The sequence below is a fragment of the Chlorocebus sabaeus genome, chromosome 15 (genome assembly GCF_047675955.1).
Source record: "Chlorocebus sabaeus isolate Y175 chromosome 15, mChlSab1.0.hap1, whole genome shotgun sequence".
NCBI lineage: Eukaryota > Metazoa > Chordata > Mammalia > Primates > Cercopithecidae > Chlorocebus > Chlorocebus sabaeus.
Window position 1 is genome coordinate 79048653 of NC_132918.1, and position 21548 is coordinate 79070200.

At 40.5% G+C, this 21548-nt stretch overlaps 1 protein-coding gene and 1 long non-coding RNA gene across 2 annotated transcripts in view; one reads left to right on the plus strand and one right to left on the minus strand.

Annotated features, from left to right (window-relative positions):
* Positions 1–9343: 9343 nt before the first annotated feature.
* LOC103241852 (uncharacterized) lies at positions 9344–10770 on the minus strand. Its single transcript, XR_012095611.1, has 2 exons — positions 10646–10770; positions 9344–10268 (listed from the first exon to the last, which is right to left on the minus strand). It is a non-coding gene; the product is annotated as an uncharacterized lncRNA (long non-coding RNA).
* Positions 10771–10837: 67 nt separating this feature from the next.
* The window catches only part of PDCD6IP (programmed cell death 6 interacting protein), a 71468-nt gene continuing 60757 nt past the window's right edge, over positions 10838–21548 (plus strand). Inside the window, exon 1 of the mRNA XM_008009430.3 lies at positions 10838–11188. Within this exon, the coding sequence (XP_008007621.1) occupies positions 10980–11188 (209 nt within the window). The 5' untranslated portion in view covers positions 10838–10979. The remainder of the gene's footprint in view (positions 11189–21548) is intronic.

The window sequence follows — 21548 nt, forward strand, 5'->3', positions numbered from 1 at the left end:
TATTAAAAAGTAGGATAGAATTTAGTGTTAGTGAGGGTATATGGAAATTATCAAAAACTGTTACTGGAAATAAAAAATCGTGCAAAAAGTTGGAAGAGAATCTAGGATAACATATACCCAAATTTAAAATGCACATACTCTATAATCCAGTAATGCCATCATTAAGAATTTAGGAGTGTTGCCAGGCGCGGTGGCTCATGCCTGTAATCCCAGCATTTTGGGAGGCTGAGGTGGGCGGATCATGAGGTCAGCAGTTCGTGACCAGCCTGACCAACATGGTGAAACCCCATCTCTACTAAGAATACAAAAATTAGCTGGGCATGGCAGCGGGCGCCTGTAATCCCAGCTACCCAGGAGGCTGAGGCAGAAGAATAGCTTGAACCCAGGAGGCGGAGGTTGCAGTGAGCTGAGACGGCGCCATTGATTGCATTCCAGCCTGGGCAACAAGCAAGACTCCATCTCAAAAAAAAAAAAAAAAAAAAAAAAAAAAATTTAGGAGTGTTTTCTAATGATTTTTTCGTTTGTTTATTGTATCAGTTAGGATGCAGTCATTTGTAAAGAACAACAACAAAAACACCCAATTCAAACATGTTTAAACAATGGAGGGGATTTATTAGGCAATGGACTGAGATCTCAGAAATAGAGTGGACTTCACCTGGGGTTTGCCTCAGCATCTCAGAGATATCATCATCCACTCTGTTTCTGTTTTCCGGCTTCTAGGACATCAGGCTAATTCCCTATCAAAGTTATAAGATGGCTGACAACAACTCCCAAGGTATAGTGGACATATGTTTTCTTAATGGCCACAAGGCACCCTGAAAACCTTTCCTATGGAGAGTTCTCCATCTTATAAGTTCTTATTTTCTCAATGTGAAATTCAGAAATTCTCTTTCCCAGTCTCCCTTGCAGCTCTGTGAAATCTGCTGACATGAAGATACAAGCACCATGCAGAAGCCCTCCTCGCAAGAGTGGCAGTGCTATCTCCAGAAGCAGCAGCTGCAGAGGTTCAGGTGAAAGTCCCTAGGGCCCAGCACCCTTTGCCAGTGGGGTATTTGTGCTCATTGGGAGCAACAGTGGTGTTTTCTTTAGAGCAGTTCTACAATAGGATAAATTGTTGTGTGGCCCTAAAGGCGGATTCTGTGGTCTTCCAGAGAGTCTATGGACTCCCTGATATCCTTTAATAAATTTGCTTTCTGCTTAAATTATCCACAGTTCATTTCTATTGTGTGCAAGAACCCTAATACACGGAGATATGCTTTTTCAGCCACATCTAGAGAGACGGGTCACTTTCAGAAATTCCCTCAAAAGAGCTAAGAAGCTTCTTTCTCTGATATCTCTGGCAAATCTCTTTTTGTATCTCTATAGTCAGAATTGGGTCATGTTTTTTCTTTTCTTTTCTTTTTTTTTCTGTACTACTGGGGCTTGAGGACGGGATTATGATAATGATCTAAGGCCTGAGCCACATCCTTATCCCTTAAGGCTTAAGACAAAGAACAAAGAGGGAGAGGTGAGGACATCCAGGTGAGATCAGGATACTAACTTCAGAGGGGGGTGAATGGGTGAAAGTATATGGGAGGTAGAAGAACCACAACACCTATCAGACAGTAACTTACATCAAACCCCTTGAACTTCCAAGCTTGCTCCTCACATATGTGGAGAAGTCTGCACAAACCACTGTATCACGTTGCTGTTGGTCACTACCTGGAATATCTGGACAGAGTCCCCAGGATGGGATACAGCTTCCTTTCCATGGGACTAGTCACATTCTTTGCTGTCTTGTTTCTTCATTCTGCCTTTAACGAGGGTTGGGTCAACAAAGAAAATGGCAATAACTTTCTCTTTAGTTTAATGGAAAATCCTCTGGAAGTTCACCCCTCATTGATGTACTCCACTTCCTTATTTTTCTCCCCTATTCTTAGGAGCCAACATCTCTGCAACAATGCTTCCTTCTTCTCACCTCTCAAAGCAAGACTTTACTCATTCTTTGGAACAACTCATCCCTTGCAAATAGATCAGACTATACCCCTAGCAGTATATTTCTCAAAAATTGGAGCCTGTTCTGAGAAATATGCTTTTTAAGTGAATTTTACCCTTAGTACTAGTGACATTTGGGACTGGATAATATTTTTGTTATGAGAGACTGTCCTGTGCATTGTAGAATGTTTAGAAGCATCTCTAACCTCTATCCACTAGAGGCTAGTAGCATCCTCTCCCACTAAGTTGTGACAACCAAAAATGTTCACTGGAGAGCAAAATTACCCATTTGATAACAAGTAAGCTAGAATAATACTCTGGGGGAGAGTGTGCTGGGTAAGGGTAGAGGAGTTCTCTCATATTCCAAGTTAGGATGGAGTACGTGGGGAACTTTTTAACTATTCAAGTTTCACCAAAAAGTAAAGGACAGGTGAAGGAACTCACTTCTCCTGTGAGTTATTAATGAACTTATTTGTTCTCCTGACTGTGCTGCAGGAGACTGCTGAATCACCATTTCCCAAGGACAAATATTAATTTTCATAGAGAGTACAGCCTAACCACAAGGTAGAAGATACTTTCCCATCTGTCCTATAATTTCACAAGGCCACCTCTCTCTCTTTTTTTTTTTTTTTGAGATGGAGTCTCGCTTTGTCACCCAGGCAGTAGAGCACAATCTCAGCTCACTGCAACCTCCGCCTCCTGGGTTCAAGTGATTCTCCTGCCCCAGCCTCCTGACTAGCTGGGATTACAGGCGTCTGCCACCGTGCCTGGCTAATTTTTTTGTATTTTTATTACAGACGGGTTTTCACCATGTTGGCCAGGCTGGTTTCAAACTCCTGACTTCAAGTGATCCACCCTCCTTGGCCTCCCAGAGTGCGGGGATTACAGGCGTGAGTCACCGCTCCCAGCCGTGGCCACATCTCTTATAATGAGGTATGACAAATTATTATTCAGCACAGACTTAATCCACCAATCTTGCTTTCAAATGTATCTTCTTTGGATCATCCCTGAGTAATATTTTTAAAAATTCCCTTAGCTACTCACAGAGTTGGCCAAATATGATAAATTATTACTTGGAAATGTAATCCTATAGTTTTTTTATGATGGGGGTTGCTGTGTTACTTGGTACACAGGTATTTTGGGTTATCTGATCCAAAAGTTTGATATTTCAAACTTTTATCTGTACTGTGGCTTTTAGCTACATTTTTTTTTTTCTGGACAATTTTAGCCTTTAGCATTATGACATGTCCTTAATTACATTTAAGCCTTTTTGGTCTGAATTGTCTGATATCAAAAGAACGACCCTACATTCCTGTTATTTCCATTTGTCTGGTGTTTTAGTTAGTCCAGGCTGTTATAGACTGGGTGGCTTCAACAACATTTATTTCTTACAGTTATGAAGGATGTGAAGTCTAAGAGCAGGGTGCCAGCATGATAGGGTTTTGGTGAGTGCCCTCTTACTGCTTTGCATAGATACCTTTTTACTGTATCCTTATGTAGCAGAGTGAGAGAGGAAGCAAGCTCTGTTGTGCCTCTTCTTAGGAGGGCACTAATCCTATTCATGAGGGCTCTGCGCTCACAACCTAATTACCTTCCAAAGGTCCCACCTCCAAATACCATCGCATTTGGAACTGAGCTTCAAGAAGTGACTGTTGGCCGGGCGTGGTGGCTCACGCCTGTAATCCCAGCACTCTGGGAGGCCGAGGCCGGTGGATCACGAGGTCAGGAGATCCAGATCATCCTGACAAACATGGTGAAACTCCGTCTCTACTAAAAATACAAAAAGTTAGCCGGGCATGGTGGCGGGCGCCTGTAGTGCCAGCTACTCAGGAGGCTGACGCAGGAGAATGGCATGAACCCGGCAGGTGGAGCTTGCAGTGAGCCAAGACCGCGCCACTGCACTCCAGCCTGGGTGACAGAGTGAGAATTTGTCTCAAAAAAAAAGAAGTGACTGTTGGGGGTACACATTCAGTCCACAGCACCTAGTTTGTCTATTTGTTTCTCTTTAGCCTTTCTGAATCATTTTGTTTTAGGTATGTTGCTTGTACGTACCATAATGATAGTGTATCAGTTAGCTTCTGTTGCATAACAAACCATACCAAAACTTAGCTTAAAAACCAGCCATTTATATAGCTCATAATTCTGTAGGTTGGCTTAACATTTCTGGTCTACATTGGCTCAGCTGATCTCTCAGGTGCTTGCTTATGTGTCTGAGGTCATCTAGGGTGTTGCCTGGTGCTTGGATGATCTAAGATAGCCTTGTTCATATGTCTGACAATTAGCAGACTGTTGGTTAGGGCTAGGAGAGTGACTCAACCACGTGTCTCATAATCCAGCAGGCAAGACGGCACACATGGAGGTCACAGGGTTGCAAGTGCAGTAAGAGAGGACAAACCGTGATGACTGAAGTGTTTGCTTGCATCACAACTGCTAATGCCCCATTGGCCAAAGCAGCTCACATCAACGACCCAGACTTAAAGGGTGGAGAAAAAGACTCCACTTCCTGATGGGAAGATCTGCAATGTCATACTGCAAAATCATGACAAAGGGAAAGGAAGAGTGTGTGGCCAATTTTATAATCTAACACATTGGGTTTTCTTTTGTGAGTCATTTTAAAAGTCTTTTTCTTTACTTCCTTTTTTCTTCCTTCTGTTATTCGATTTTTCAGCTTTAAGCGACATTCATTGATATCATTTAAATATCTCTTGACTCCCATCAATTACCTATTTACCAATAAATTTACTTATTTTACTTTTCCTTTCTGATGACTGTAATGTACTATGAAATGGATCCAAAAAGCAATGTAGATTTATGGGTGGATAGAGGGAATATCAGATGGACAGATATGAGATAAAGCATGCATAGTAAAATGTTAATGTTAGAATCTAGATGGTGGGTAGGTGGGCATTCACTACAAAACTCTGTGCTGTGTCTGAAATTTTAAAAATGAACTGTGAAGTTGAGGCAGGAGAATCCTTTGAGTCCAGGAGTTTGAGACCACCCTCGACAACATAGGAAAATTCCGTCTTTGCAAAAAATACAAAAAATAGATAAATAAATAAGCCAGGCATGGTAGTGTGCACCTGTAGTCCCAACTACTTGGGAGACTGAGGTGGGATAATTGCTTGAGCCTTGGCCTGGAAGGTTGAGGCCATTGTGAGCCATGATTATACCACTGCACTCTAGCCTGGATGAAAGAGCAAGACCCTGTCTCAAAAAAAAAAAAAAAAAAAAAAAAAAAAGAAAAGAAAAGGAAATATTGGAAGAAAAAGAACATAGGAGCCACCTTGAGGGTGTTTATATTAGTCAAATCTTGGACAATTTGAGCATCAAAATAAATAATAATAATGGTTTATAATCTACTAAATTGAATAAAAATCCATGGGTTCATGTTGGTATAAACATATAAATGAATAAATAAATACAGGAGAAAAGAAAATTCTTCTTTCTAGAATAATGTCAGCTAATAGACATAGGCATAATAATGAATAAGAAAATTGCCATTTTGCAATCATCATAGAAATACTAGATTCATGCAAGAATCATCAAAGTATGCTAAAACTAGTGGAAGAAAGTTTAATGTGGAACAGCATTTTATATAGCCTCAAATTATATTCCCACAAATTAGTTGTTAATTACAAAGGGAAAAGAATAATTTTTCCAGTGAGAAACCCAGTGGTTTTCATTCTATCTAATCATCCCTCCAACCTTTTTTTTGTTTCTATTGGATCTTCCTCCTGCAGCCCTCCACCCTCTCCTTATTCTGGGCTAGCTGTACTTTCTGCTTGCTGCAGAGCTGCCATTTTACGACTTTCCTTAACTGCTTTCCTAGACCTCCTCCTATGAACTATTTGCCGAACTACCTTATATAAGGGTGGAATAAAGACCTCTGTAAATATATACAATAGATTAATAGATTGGTCATAGAATTCTCTTGAATTACATTTTGTTTGGCACACAGTGGAAGCTCCAAAAATATTTGCTGAATAACTCAGTCTGGTCATCCAAGTGTTACCAAAACTTTGTACCAAGAAGCTTGTAGGATTTGGTTTTCATTTCAATTGTGAAATGAAATTGCATACATTTTATATATATGCTTATCTTTCTTTTTTAAAATTTATCTTATTACAGTGTTCTACACTACAATAAGTTTCAAAGAAACTTCTCTATTAACAAACTAAAGACATGATATCTGAAAGTAATCTTTATGCATAATTTTCTTCTAAGAAACTCAAATGTGCTTTATATGAAGAATCACTAATAACCATTTACTTACTACTCCCTGCTACTGAGTTTTGAACAGAGAGCTAATGTATGCCTAAGGGAAAATCGATTAAAGAAACATTCTTATATAGCTCCAAAAACGAATTAACAACAACAGTCAGGGTGAAAGGGGGAGGGTGCTCCCTTTAACTTGAAATGCTTAAACAAATACGGGATTTTAGTGAAAATGGGAGTCTTGAAATGTATCCTTAATGTCCAGATACTCACAAGATAACTTTCAATTATCCAGAATTATTTTTTACTCTATAGAACAATTCTTCCAAAATAGTGCATAAATGTATTCTCAGAAGTTATCTCATTCAAGTAAAGTGACTCTCACCCAAGAGAGACACTGGTAGCAAAGGGCAGTAGTTACTTAAATAGCAGTGAAACCGATACTAGAGAACTGCCAACTGATGAAAATTTAATCAGCAGTATATGGGACTGGAATGGGCTTACACAGGGAGTAATTCTGAATATAAGGTGCTCAGTAGTTTCTATTTCTTTAAAATTTTCTGTACAAAGTGGAAAAAATTTACACACCCATGTTTGAAAAATGGGTAATTTTTCTTTCATTCATCAATTTTTAAAGGTAAATATGCTAGTAAATTAAGGAGACAAATAGTTCTCTGTTGCACATTGTAAAAAATCTAGGGCCCTGGTCCTTTAACATTGCCTTTTTTCTATTCCGCACAAGAAATGTGTCTTCCCAGGTGACACAGGAGCCATCCTTGATGTTTTTTGTTTCATCAAGTCTATTTGGGTGTTCCTATTCCATGCTTCCTCCCCTCTAGATTCCCCCCTCTACCTCATACTCTAGGTTTATCCTGAGTGCGGAGTAAGGAAGTATGAATACCATATTTACATTTTCCTTTTGTTCTTCACCTTCTCTCTCAGACTCTTCTGCTCAGCACCAAAAGGACTTTCTTTCTTGCACTGCAGGAACTTCCCTTACATCAAATCCTTATACTGTTTACTTTCATTTATTGTAAAAATATTACAGTCTTCTGAATCTGACTTCTGTAAGCCTCTTTTCTCCTTAACAACAAAGGCTCCTCCAAAAATCATAAGTGCTTACTTTCAGGCTATTGTCTCAATGTGGACTTGAAACATACTATTTTGAAACTCAAAGCTGCCTTTAGCAGGGTTCTGTCCATTCGAAGAGGCAACTATTTCCACTGGTTCAATCAGTGGGGTTAATGATAGGCCCAGAACTAGGAATTTTCGAGAAAGAAAATCCATTGACTTAATATTCCCAAAATGTATTTGTTATGCTGAGAACACACACTAAGAATATATGGCATTTCATCACATAGATGAAAAACTAACATCATCATAAGCAAGTTTAGAAGCAGTGAAACACACCCTCAGAAGGCATTATGAATGCTCCCTAATATCTGATTCTCCCTTCCCAGTCCCATTGCAGTTTGGCGGAGCCATATGAAAGGTTCTAGCTAGTGAAATACAAGTGGAAGTGGGAGGGCTGAGGTAGTGACAAGCCACTGCATGATGCTATAGATTCCCTCTTCTGCAGCGAAAGTGGAATCTCATGTTGGGACGGCAGAGTTACAAGATCAAAGTGGTTTGGATTGCTCAGACACTGGTTGGAGGACAACTCTAAGCCTGTTCCATATTAGACTTTGTGTGAGCAAAGAACAAATGTTTATTAAGATACTATCTTTGAGTTTAAAATTGAAATTGAGTGCCTGCTATACCAAGTGTTAGAGACATACTGGTATACAAAACACACAATTTTTGCCCTCATGGAGGTTACATTCTAGTGGGGAAGTCAGATAAAAATTAAATCAACAAACAAAATACTTGCAAGTTAGGGTAAGTGTTATGAAGGAACTAATGGCTGCACTAGAGGTTAACAAGGGAGGGAATGTACTTTAGATAGTATGATGATGATGAGAGGAGACCTTTCAACTAAGACATGAAGAAAGGGAGAAAACATTCTAGGTCACATGAGGCAAGAAAGACCTTGGTGAGTTGAGAAACTAAAAAGACCACTGTGACTCAGTGGTAACAAATGAGGAACAAGAGGCAAAATATGAAGTTGCAGAGAAAGACCATCATGTTGTGGTAGGGAGTTTGGTTTTCATTCTAAGCCATCAGATAGTATCACCTTAATCTTCCTTCGGTCAATGTCACAAAACTAATCACATTTATGTTAACTTTCTTTTCCCCGTCATCTGCCTCAACAAATGTCATGTCCCTCATCTTTCTGATGGCTAATTACTCTCTTTGTATCCTCCCTCCTCTGGTTACCCTTTCTCCTCCTCTTTTCATATACTTTGCTTCTTCATTATCTTCCCAATGGGTCAGTCCTGTCAACCAACCTACAAGACACCACCCATCCCCGACCCTCTTTCATGGGTTATCAACTGGTAATGATTCTACTAACCACACAGATGTTCTGGCCCCAAAACCAGGATCTATCCTTGACCACTCCCTTTACTTTCCTATGCAATTCATTGGTAAATTCTTCAGTTTTAAACTCAAAGATATTAACCGTTTGGTTCATTCTTGTTAATGTTAGCTTTCATGATCTTGTCTTGATTTCTGAAATGATCTCATGATTTGCCTCCTTGCTTCCATTCTTTCCTTCCTCTAATGTTTTATTTATGTATCAGCCAAGGGTGGCTACTTATTTTAACCTAGAATAACTTAATTAAAATAAGCAAAACTTTTTATAAATTGTGGTAAAATAGGCCAGGTGCAGTGGCTCACACCTGTAATCCCAGCACTTTGTGAGGTTGAAGTGGGTGGATCACTTGAGGCCAGGAGTTCGAGACCAGCCTGGCCAATGTTGTGAAAGCCAGTCTCTACTGAAAACACAAAAATTAGCCAGGCATGGTGGCATGCACCTGTAGTCCCAGCTGCTCAGGAGGCTGAGGCAAGAGAATAGCTTGAACCTGGCAGGCGGAGGTTGCAGTGAGCTGAGATTGTGCCACTGCACTCCAGCCTGGGTGACAGATTGAGACTCTGTCTCAAAAAAAAAAAAAAAAAAAAAAAAAAAAAAAAATTGTGGTAAAATAAACTTTTACTATAATGAAAGTAGTCTATGTGCTGCAAAAGTTACAATGAAAAAGATAGGCAAACATAAATAAGAAAATACACATTTCCACTTCCAAAGATTACCACTACTAACACCTTAGGGTATAAGCCCACTATTTTTTTCATTGTACCTAAATACACAGATGTGCATTTTTAAACCAAAATGGGATGCTGTAACATACTACTTCGTGACTTGCTCTTTTCAGTTAATGATCTTTTCCATGGCAATACAGTTCTATTTTATCCAATACTCAGTCCATCTACATTCATATTTCTTTAATGTTCCTGAAAATGCATTTTATAGTCTGTTCAAACTAGGATCCAATTCAAACTGTTATGTCCCTTAAATTTCTTTTCATAAAGCAGTTGCTTTTTTCATGACAAATTGTTGAAGAGATGGGCCAGTTATCCTGCAGAATGTTTCACCTTCTGGTTTCACCTTCTGTCTAGTTACTTCCTCTGGCATCATTTAGTTTGTTCATCTATCAGTTGTATTTTTTTATAAAGTCTGTGAGATGCAAAGGCTTGATAGATTCAAGTTAAATATTTTTGCCTGGAATATATCATGATGATACTGTATACTATTCCATCAAAAGACAAACTATCCGATTGAGCTACAACGTGGCCTTTAAAAAATGTAAATTATAAATGTACATAGCTTCCTCTGCATTTATTATACAATACTAAACAAATTCTTCAACTTGGACTACAAGTTTCTGAACGATTTGATGTCTGCTTACTCATCCAACTTTATTCCATCCCAATTCTATTTGTTTTTAAGAGTCTTGTCATATGTTTCGTTTCTACTCCCGAAACATGGTAAGTGCTTGCCTCCTAGGGCCTCTGCACGCAGGCTTTTGGTTTGGAGACTCTCCTTTGCCACTCCACCTCTCTCCACTCTTCTCTCCTGATGTCAAGCATCTTCTCAAATTACAGGTGTCGTTTTCAATGTATTTAAAATTTTGTTCTTTCTACAAAACAGCAACCACAGACACAGGTTCATTTTCAGTTCACCTACTCGGAGAAAACCTACTTTCTTTATCTTATTTAAATTAGGGTCCTCCAAGCGATCTTAACATCTCCTAAATCCCAAGCACCCTGTTTTTCTTCCTGATACTTTTTCCGTTTACCTTAATATCTGTGTCAACCTGACAGTAAGCTGCACGATGGCAGGGGTCTTGCCTACCAGGTTCCCTGTGCACAGCAGCCCGTCAACAGTAGCTTAATAAACATCATAGGTCACAATAACCCTGGGACCGCATCTTGGGGAGGTAGCCGCAAACTCTCGCAGGTGGCAGTGACAGGAGTACTTCTCCAGGGGGTTGTTCGAGTGGATGAATACTCTTACGTGAAAGTGGTCAGTACACCACTGCGGCAAGAAGGAGGAAGGGAAGAATTCCAGATGCGGAGAAAGTAGTATTTTACAGCATACCACAGCCTGAACTGGGTCCAGGAGGGCGTCGCCGCCGCGACACCTTCACGTGACCGCGAACGGCTTAAGGACCCCGCATCCAGTGCGCTTGCGCTGGAGCTCCCGGAAGTGGCCGGACCCGGAACGCAAGCGGAGCGCACGTCCGTCAGCCCGTCAGTCCGCCAGTCCGCCAGACCAGTACCTCTGTCTTCTCGGCCGTCGTAAGCTGTCCGCTGTCTGTTTGGCCCGAACGGCGGCGGAGGCGCTGATCATGGCGACATTCATCTCGGTGCAGCTGAAAAAGACCTCAGAGGTGGACCTGGCCAAGCCGCTGGTGAAGTTCATCCAGCAGACTTACCCGAGCGGCGGGGAAGAGCAGGCCCAGTACTGTCGCGCGGCGGAGGAGCTCAGCAAGCTGCGCCGCGCCGCAGTCGGTCGCCCGCTGGACAAGCACGAGGGCGCGCTCGAGACGCTCCTGAGGTGGGCGCGGGGCTGGGAGTGGGTAGTTTGTTTGCCAGCCGTCCCTCGCCGCCCCTCTTCCTGTCTCCCCCCTTTCCTCAATCCTGTAACCTGGGCCGAGCCGCCCCGCCCCGGCCTGACCGGGCGCGTAGGTGTGGTCTGCATTCTTTGCTGGTGAAAAGGACCCGCCCTGCAGGCCGGCTGTGACTGCCCGCTTGTGCTGCCTGCCCGCCTGCCCCAGCCCTTGGTCGGCGAGGGCTCCGTCGATCAGGTGCCTGGGAGCAGCAGTCTGCCATGTACTGATTTCTCTTGCCACATTTACTTAGAAGTAGTTTTCACTTTTTTGGGTCTCTGATTGAAGCTTCCCCTTTCCCCCCATTTTTCCATCACTGTCTTTCTTGGGCCAAATTTAGATTTCATAATAGTAGTTGCTTGAAGGAAGTGGGCGAAGTGAGGGAATTGGGACACTGGACCAAATGTCTGATCAACTCATCACATTGTCCACATGAAATGGACCATCTTCCTCAGTTCAAAATAATCAAATGACAGATGGAGAATTCTGGAAGTTAGGAGCTACAAGTATTTGAAATAAAACTCTAGTTATATAATAGAACAGTTCAAGGTAGGTTGTTTAAAAGCAGTTTGTTCACAAACAGGTATATACATAATAGAGTAAATTTGTTATTTTAGCAAATGCTTATTTAGCTCATGTTGGTTTATTGTGGGTTCGTTTCATTATACTTAATAGTTATAAGAACATTTTTATAGGATTTTTTAGTTAAAAATTTCTTTTGCCTACCTTGTTCATCTCCGTATAGTATATTCTATTTGTTTCACAAGAGAATCACAACTATATTCCAATCCAAGTAGCAGAAACCCAGGCTAAACTAGCTTGAGCTGAGAAAAGACTTATTCTGTCGGGCACGGTGGCTCATGCCTGTAATCCCAGCACTTTGGGAGGCCAAGGCGGGTGGATCACGAGGTCAGGAGATCGAGACTACCCTGGCTAACCCGGTGAAACCCCGTCTCTACTAAAAATACAAAAAATTAGCCTGGCGTGATTGTGGGCGCCTGTAGTCCCAGCTACTTGGGAGGCTGAAGCAGGAGAATGGCGTGAACCCGGGAGGCGGAACCTGCAGTGAGCTGAAATCGTCACTGCACTCTAGCCTGGGTGACAGAGCGAGACTCCGTCTCAAAAAAAAAAAAAAAAAAAAAAAGAAAAGACAGAAAAGACTTATTCTGCTAACTGAAAAGTCTAGGGATATTCTTTCCTTAGGTATCACTGGAGATCGTCTTGCCTCCATGATGCTTCCCTCGAAAGCTTTGTTCCTGTATTGAGAGGGATGGCTGTAGTGTAATTACAATCGTCCACAACACTCAGTATCTTACAGAAGAGAGTGCTTTTCTCCTTAGGTCTGGTGGAAGTCCATGGGAGGCTTCTGGGTTTGTTTGCACCCATTTATGATGGTGGGAAATGGGCTAAGTTAATTGCCCTTATCTGAGTCTTTCAACCGATTTAATTTCCTCTTACCCCATATGTCAAAGCAAGATGAGTCCGGACTGGGGAAGGGTTGGTTCTCCAAAGGAAGGGATATTGAATAGATTGCTCAGAGGAATTAAGACCCCTTGGTGTCAAATTTTTAGAGCTAGAACTGTTGGGCTGCAAGGGTAATTAGTCTAATAGCATAAGCAATTTTTTTTTAAAGTTAACTTAGGAATACTTAGCCATTCTTTAGAATTAACATAATTAAACAATTTCAAGGTAATTTTTATGTAGGCATGAATAGCATTCAGTGAGGATTTTCCATTAGTAATATTAAGAAAACATAGTTGTGGTATAATGAACCCTGTGATAAAAATCTTGTTGAATATATCAAGTTTGGTTCCAGCCCTCAGATTTGGGGTCTTCAGAAGCAATTGGTGCATGGGTTTTAGACTAACAGACATGGGAGGTTGGTGGATAATGATTTGGATAAGGTTCTCCTGTGAACTTTAAAACTTAATTCATTTGTTCATTCTTTTATTCTTTTTACCAGACTTAAATGTGTGAACTGTTCCTAGGTAGTGAACCTGTTGTAGATATCGTCTCTTTGAAACTAACCAAGTTTCTTTAGCCACCTCTATATAATCCCCTCCTGCCACATTAATTCAACAAATACTAAGTATTTTCACTTTTTGGTCTTCTAGAGGGGTTAGGGTAAGCTTGGAGATATTACTAAGGTTTATAATGGAGATAGGTACAGAGGTTCCTTAGGAATATATGCTGTAAAATTAGATGTGAATCAGTTGTGTGATGTTCATTCAAATCCGGCAGAATATTTTACTTTTAATAATGATGTTTGGATAATTGTGTAAACTTAACATTAATTTTTTAACTTAATGAACTTTTAAACTAATGAACTTTTAAAAAGAGAGTTTAAACTAATTCCTAAAGAATTGAAGCTAGCTTGGTAAGTCCTGATATGCAGCTCCATATATAGCTTCAGTGATAGACTTGTTTTCCTATTACTAACTTGTAGGTGTTCTATTAAAATTTCCTACAATGTACATTTATGCATATTATAATAATGAGAATGAGTACTTAAAACCTCATTTGTTCTGGGTATGGTAACATGCACTCATAATTCCAGCTGAGGCAGAAGGATCACTAGAGCCCAGGAGTTTGAGGCCAGCCTGAACAACATACTGAGACCCTGTCTCAAAACAAAACAAAACAAAACAAAACAACAACAACAAAACCCTTTTGTATGATACTTCTTCCTTTATAAAGTGGCTGTTACTAAAAATTGATTAGACCTTGGTAAATGGTGACCTAGGGTGATCAAATGGGAGCCTTGCTGGTTTTTTATTTTTTATTTTGTATTTTATTTGAAGCTCCAGATATACCAGTTACCAGCATTGTGTAATTTCTTTTGTGGTGATCAATTTCTTTAGAGAGAAAGCTTCTAGTCTCCTTCCATGAAAAAGTCTGCTTATCAACTTTCTAAATTTTATCCTGGGGAATGGAGGTTGGAGATCTTAACAATCATATATGCAGTCTGTCAGGTACATCTATTTTTAGTATGACACCTGCGTTAGGGTTAGGTTCATTTCTGTGTGGCAGATCCCAAATTATCTGAGTTAATATTTTATTCTTTTGTAAAAAGTTGGCAGGTAGGTAGTTCTGGTAGCCCAGGGCTGGTATAGTGGTTCTGCAAAGTTAATTGGGGCTCAGATTCCTTTCAGCTTTTTGCAGTTTAAAACCTAGAATATTGTTCTCAGGTCCAGGTTGCAATCATCCAAGTTCCAGGTACAGGGCTCGCCCTTTAGGGTGTTTCCTGGCAACCGTTCCACAACACCCTGCCTATATGTTACCAGCCATCATGTGTGTCCACTTCTCATAGGATGCTGGGAAAAGGAATTTTCATTATAAACAGCTGTATACTCAGCTAAAGATACATGGTTTTGTTAATAAGGAATAGGATAGACTGATAATGATGTAGTCAGTTAGCACTCCCTACCCCACTTAACAGTGCTTGATCTCCACCTTAGTTGTATTTGATATCTCTGACTTTTTTTTTTTTTTTTTGAGGCAGAGTTTCGCTCTTGTTGCCCAGGTTGGAGTGCAATGGCACGATCTTGGCTCACTGCGGCCTCTGCCTCCCAGGTTCAAGCAATTGTCCTGTCTCAGCCTCCCGAGTAGCTGGGATTTATAGGCATGCGCCACTCTGCCCGGCTGATTTTGTATTTTTAGTAGAGACGGGTTTCTCCATGTTGCTCAGGCTGGTCTTGAACTCCTGACCTCAGGTAGTCCACCTGCCTCGGCCTCCCAAAGTGCTGGGGTTATAGGCCTGAGCCACCGCGCCGGGCCAATCTCTTGACATTTTTCTAAGAGTGAACCTACCCTCAGAGCAGAGAGGATCTGGGAGCCCGAGGTTTTCTTTGAAGGATTTTTGACTACACCTCGTTCCACCCTCACATTGAACTATATTCAGAGGTACCTCATGTTTCTTAATTCAGATCCTTTTCTGGCTTCTCTGGCATGATTTGTCTTCTACTTTGGCTCCCTTCCCTCTTAGCCAGTTAGATTTTGGCTTTCTGTTTTTTATTCACTTTTCACCTTTCAATAAATTTTGTTGAAACCTCTTATATCCTGTGTGCCCTTTCCCATTCTTTTTGTCCATGTTCATGTACATCTTTTACATTTTTAAATTCTTGTTTTAGTGGGTTTTGGTGGGAAGCAAAGAAGGGTGTTTATTCAGATTTGTTTAACTGTAAGAGGAAGGTGTTTGCATTTTCAGCTCTCCACAGTGCTTGTAACAATTTACATTCTCATCAGCAGGTATATGGGAGTATTTTATTCCTCCGTATCGTTGCTAATACTCACTGATTAATAATTTAATTTATTGCTTTTTGCTAAACTGATGGGTGAGAGGTAATATCTTTAGTTTGCATTCCTCTTATTTTACTGAGGTTGAACAGTTTATGTTTACTGGCCACTTTGTTTCTTTTTCTGTGATTGCTTGTTCTTTTCTTTTGCCCATTTTCTATTGAGTTGTTTTTTCCTGACTAATTTGTAGGAGTTGTAACATTTTCTGGATATTTATACTTTTTTCATTATGTATGTTGCAAAAATCTTCCAATATTTTTCTTGTCTCTTAACTGTGTTTATGCTGTCTTTTGTCACTTGGAAGTTCCCCCAAAATGTTGTCATCTCATAATCTGTAGTTAAGATTTTTTTTCTTATTCCTAATGTGCATGTGTTACGTGCGATTTTCCTCCCTCAGATTTGCCAAAGGTTTGCAGCCACCTTTTCTTTGTTTAAAGCCAAGGCTTTTTGGTTGGTTTTCTGCCCTTATCATTCATTTTTTTAAAAAAATGTTCTTTGTTCCCTTTTTCTGTCTTTTTGTATTGATTGGTTAGTTTTCCATCTTTCTGGTTTTTCTAATATATTTTAGGACTGTGTATTTTTTTCTCAGTCTGTATTGGTTGCGTCCTACTATCTTTTTCATTTGCAAAATGAAGTTGATGGAATACTCTTAATTTCTGAAATATTTTCTACACAGTCGTGTTTTATAGATCAGGAAAGAAAATGTTCTGTTTTACTTCACAACTGTTGTTTGGATTCTGATTGTTGATTTGGTGGTGAACATATTGTTTGCAGAACGTTTCCTTGTCCCACGGCCATGAAAATTTAGGCTTGCAGACGGTTTGAAGGGTGAGTAAAGCAGGGTTTTATTGGGTGAAAAGGAAGAAGGGGGGAAACAGGAACTCTCGCAAGGCTAGAGTCCCAGCTAGAGCACATTCCGCCTGCAGTTTGAATCTCAGGTTCCACACAGGAAGAGGCGGGGCCAGGCTCCTCCCTGTAGAACTTCTCCAGGCTCCACCTTAGTGAATAGGCTGGTTGGAGTTTCTCCAGGGACACCCTCCCACCTGGCTGTCTCAATATTGAGATAATATTAGCACAATGACATTGCTACAATTTGTTAACCAGTTACTAATGGAGAGTCTGTGTGAACCATACTACAGGAGACAATGTGGAGGATATAAAGATATACTTGGTCCCTGGTCTCAAGGAATATCTGTAATTGGCAGACCTTTTTGGCTCAGTAATTTTATTCCACAAAGATGAATAAACATGAGGAAAGATTTAAAATCTGATTGTTTTTATGTGTTTTGACTTTTCTGGTGTTTAGTAAATAGCTTATCAGGACTATTATCATTCTGTGTATCTGTAAGAAGAATCTTCTGAGGTGCTTTACACAGAATGTTTAAGCCCACAGCTATCTTTATGGCAGAACTGGACTAAGATCCTGACCTCTTGATTCCCCAGCTAGTTACTTTTTGCCATACTCTCTGCTGCAGTAGTGCTTGATTAATGATTTTTCATGTGTTAAATTGGGTGAGGAAAGAAGTGTGAAAATAAAGTTCACAAAGAATCTATGAACTGCAGCCAATATCTCTGGCCCAGCTCTTCTGATTCCCTTGTTTCTTCCTCTAGTTGGTGGTCTGGAGTTGCACATCCCTAAATACAGATTGGAGCTGAATAAGGTTGTGTCAGTTAGCATTGCTGTATTATTTTGGCCACATGAATTGGTTGTTCTTGATCCCATACCTTCCCCTTAAATTAAAAATTTTTTTTCCGGCTGGGTGCAGTGGCTCATGCCTGTAATCCCAGCACTTTGGGAGGCTGAGGCGGGTGGATCACGAGGTCAGGAGTTCAAGACCAGCCTGGCCAAAATGGTGAAACCCTGTCTTTACTAAAAATACAAAAAATTAGCTGGGCATGGTGCGAGTGCCTGTAATCCCAGCTGCTTGGGAGTCTGAGGCAGAGAATTGCTTGAACCCAGGAGGTGGAGGTTGCAGTGAGCTGAGATTGCACCTCTGAACTCTAGCCTGGGCGACAGAGTGAGACGCTGTCTCAAAAAAAAAAAAATTTTTTTTTTGCTTTTTCAAAATTAAATGTATAATTTAATCTTTATTTAAAAATTTTAGCATTTTTGTTTTTTTAAGACAGGATCTTGCTCATGAGTTGCTCAGTTGCTCAGTTGCCCAGGCTGGAGTACAGTGGCGCCACAATAGCCTACTGCAACCTTGATCTCCTGGGCTCAAGCAATCCTACTTCAGCCTCCCAAGTAGGTACATACCACCACACTTGGCTAATTATTAAATTTTTAGTAGAGAGGAGGTCTTGCTATGTTGCCCAGGCTGATCTTGAACTCCTGAACTCAAGCGATCCTCCTGTCTTGGCCTCCCAAGTGCTGGGATTACAGGTGTGAGCCACCATACCTGGCCAATTTTTTTTTTTTTTTAAACTAGAATTTCTAATGGGAATTTGTCCTGTACCTATTTGTAGTATTTTCAGAGAAATGTATTTATTTCCTAGTTTCTTTTTCCCCATGAGATTTTTAAGTTGAGTTATTATATATTTGTGCCAAAGTGGTTAAGTTTTATAAAATACTGGAGAACATATATAAGCACTTCTACATAGTTGCAAAATGATTATCTATACCATTTGTCATACGTGTACTACTGTGTGTCCAGGCTCTATTTTAAGGATTTGATATACAGTATACAGTACCATTTATTCCTCACCCTTAAAGGAGGTATTATTACTCTTTAGGAAAGGTTCAGAGAGATTGAGTAATTTTTTCATGATCACTTAGCTAAGAGTTGGGATCCAAACTCAGGGCTATCTGACTTGAAAGACTGTGACATCATACATTTTAAATATATTTGGGATTTTATAGTTTTGGTTAAAAAATTTGCTTATTTCTAAAATAGAATCTATAAAGACACCAATTTTTTTGCAGCATTATTTTCCACAGTGTGTTAGTTTTTACCAACTCCACGGCTTAGCATACTGGCTTTCCCTGTGCCTACTTGTACAAAACTTGCAGCCTAGGTCTACTTTGTTAGAAATACATTCTAGGCTAGAATCTGCTGCTGTAGTAAAGTGTACTTAAATGTTAAAGAGAAGGGTGTGGTAGATTCTTTTGTTTCTGTGGGTTCCCTACCTAGAGAACTTTGGTACTTGAGATCTAGGCTGAACTGTGAGGGTAATACCTTGTGGAATTATATTGAAGGAGTAGCTTATGGTAGTTGGGTCTCCTGGAACAGCATTTTGCTTGTGGTAACTGCAGTTAGCAATGGCTACTTTCTTTTGTAAAGATTCATTGATCTCTCTCATTTTGTTGGCGTTTTCTCCATACCGATCAGACATTGTTGATTTCCAGTGACTGCCCTCCTGTTGTACTTTTATTTCAACTTCTAAATCTGTCCTAACATAGCCATTTTACTTTGAGGATTTCATCACATAGCTTCGAATCATTCAGATATAGGATATAAATGCACTGTTCCTCCCATACAGCTCAGTTTTTGTTAGTTGGCTTCAAAAACTTTGGGGTGAAGAGAATAGGTATAAAAATTTTAGTGCATTCAGTTTAGCCATTCTTTCTTTCCCCACCCATTTGCAGAGCAAGTAACCTCATTTCCTACTACTGCCTTCCTTGTTCACTTTATAGCAAGGGTCAGCAAAATAAGGCCTGCTCAGCTGCCTGTTTTTGTATGGCGTATGGGCACTGCTCCAGGGGGTTAGCATGGTGACTGTTGGAGAACTAGCTTAGCTGTTTGCCTCTGTTCCATTCTCCCCTTTGCTTCTAGCTCCTGTCCCCCTGGCCAGTGGCCATGCTTTATTGCTGCCCAGACTTACTCTGGTGCTGCCTACACATTGGGTATTCTGCTTGGCAATGGCTTGGCACTAAATGGTAGAATCTCAGTCTGGAAATTGGTGACTCAGCAAATTATCTCACCTCCAACCAGCTGGGGCAGGTGCCCATGGTAGGCCCTCCTTGAGAGTTTTGGTCTCATTGGGGCAGAGTAAAACTGACCATGTCGGTCACTCCTCCCATCTCCCCATGGCTCCTCTCCATCAGACAGGTAATGTTTCTTTGGAGAATGTCTCCAGGATGGCACCTGGGCGGCTGTGTACCACAATTTTGGGATGGCCCAACCTAGGCAAAAAAGGTAGAGGGCAGGGGTTTTTCTCTTGTTATATAACTACTTACATAATTATTACATGCTTGATTTAGGCCTTTTCCCAGCAGAGTCTAGAATATCACTGTTTAGAAAAAAGTTTGCCAGTCCTGGCTCTATGGTCATATTGGCCTCCTTGCTGTGCCAAGCACACCTTTAGGCATGGTTGCCTCAGGCATTTAGCGCTTGCTATTCCTTCCTTATGGGCTTGTTCTTTGATGGCTCCTGTTCCTTCACAAACCAGAATTTTAGGTTTTACTTTTCAGAGATAGAAGAAAACTTTGCATTTTACCGATTCATTTGCTTGGGGCTAGCAACAAAACAGCAAATAGATCCAGTCTTTGCTTTCATGGAATTTAGAATCCTTCGAGAGAAAAGGCAGTAAACATGATCCCACAATTAATATATCACAAATTGTGTTAAATCATATGAAGAAAATGTTCAGGTACCTGAGAAATTATAAATGGAGGGGGAACTAATTTTAAAAAGGGGTTATATTGACTTTTTTTTTTTGAGACAAGATTTCACTCCATGGCCCATCCTGGAGTACAGTGGTGGAATCACAGCTCACTCCAGCCTTGACCTCCTGGGCTCAAGTGATCCTCCCACCTTATCCCCCTGCATAGTTCCCTGGGGACTGTAGGCCCACCACCTCACCTGGCTAATTTTTTGTGTGTGTATGTATAGAGATGAGGTCTTAGTATGTTGCCCAGGGTGGTCTCGACCTCCTAGGCTCAGGTGATTCTCCTACCTCAGCCTCCCAAAGTGTTGGGATTATAGGCATGAGCCACAGCGCCTGGCCTAGATTGACTTTATCACTTCTGCTGCCACCATGGACTACATTGATCCGTGCTAGCGTTGTCTCTTGACTGGATTACTACAGTAGCTTCCTAACTGATCTCTACTTCTGCCCTTGCACACCTACAGTCAGTTTTCTACACAATAGTCATGGTGACTCTATGAAAATAAGTCATGTTACTGTTTTGTCCAAACCTTTTGGTGGTTCACCCTCTCACACTATATAGTAAAACTCAGAAGTCTTACAGTTGCACTCAAGGCATCATTACTTCTTTGACTTCATCACTTTTCTCCCTTGCTTACTCTATGGCCATATTGGTCTCCTTGCCATGCCAGATACATTCTCAAGTACCCTCTTATCCCAGGGTATTGGCACTTGATTTTCCCTAGATTGGAAATCCTCAGATATCTGCTTGGCTCACCTTATCACCTTTTTCACGCCTTTTATAGTCATGCTGTTTTAAAGTTAAAGCTTTTTTTTCATGTAGTCAAATGACCATGTTATTTAAAACGACAACCTTCTTACCTCTCCCCATATATTCACTTTATTCCTTTATCTCTTTATTCTCAGTGGCACTTACCACTGTCTTCTATATAATATTTTTGCTTGTTTGTCTTCCCCTCTAAAAGCTTCACAAGAGCACAGATTTTTAGATGTTTACTGCTGAATTCTTAATGTCCTAAAACTGTGTTTGGTGCATAGTGAGCTCTTGGTATATATTTGTTGAATGAATGAATGAGGAACTTTCTTTGATAACAGTGTCAGCCTAGACAGAAGTGAGAAATGGTGATAAAAAGAATGAAGGCCCTGAGCAAGCAGAGCATGTAATTTAGTGACTAGAATGTGTAGTGAATATCCTGAGATGAGGCTGGAGAGTTGGATGATAGCCAGATCCTGTAAGATCTTCAACATTTTTGGATGTAATTTTAAGTATTATGGGAATCCACCAAAGGGTTTCAGTACTTAATACTTTAGAGTTTATTTCCTGAGTACAAAGATATTCTCCTATATAACCATAGTACAACTTTCAAAGTCAGGAAGTTGGCATTGATTCATTATTACCATATA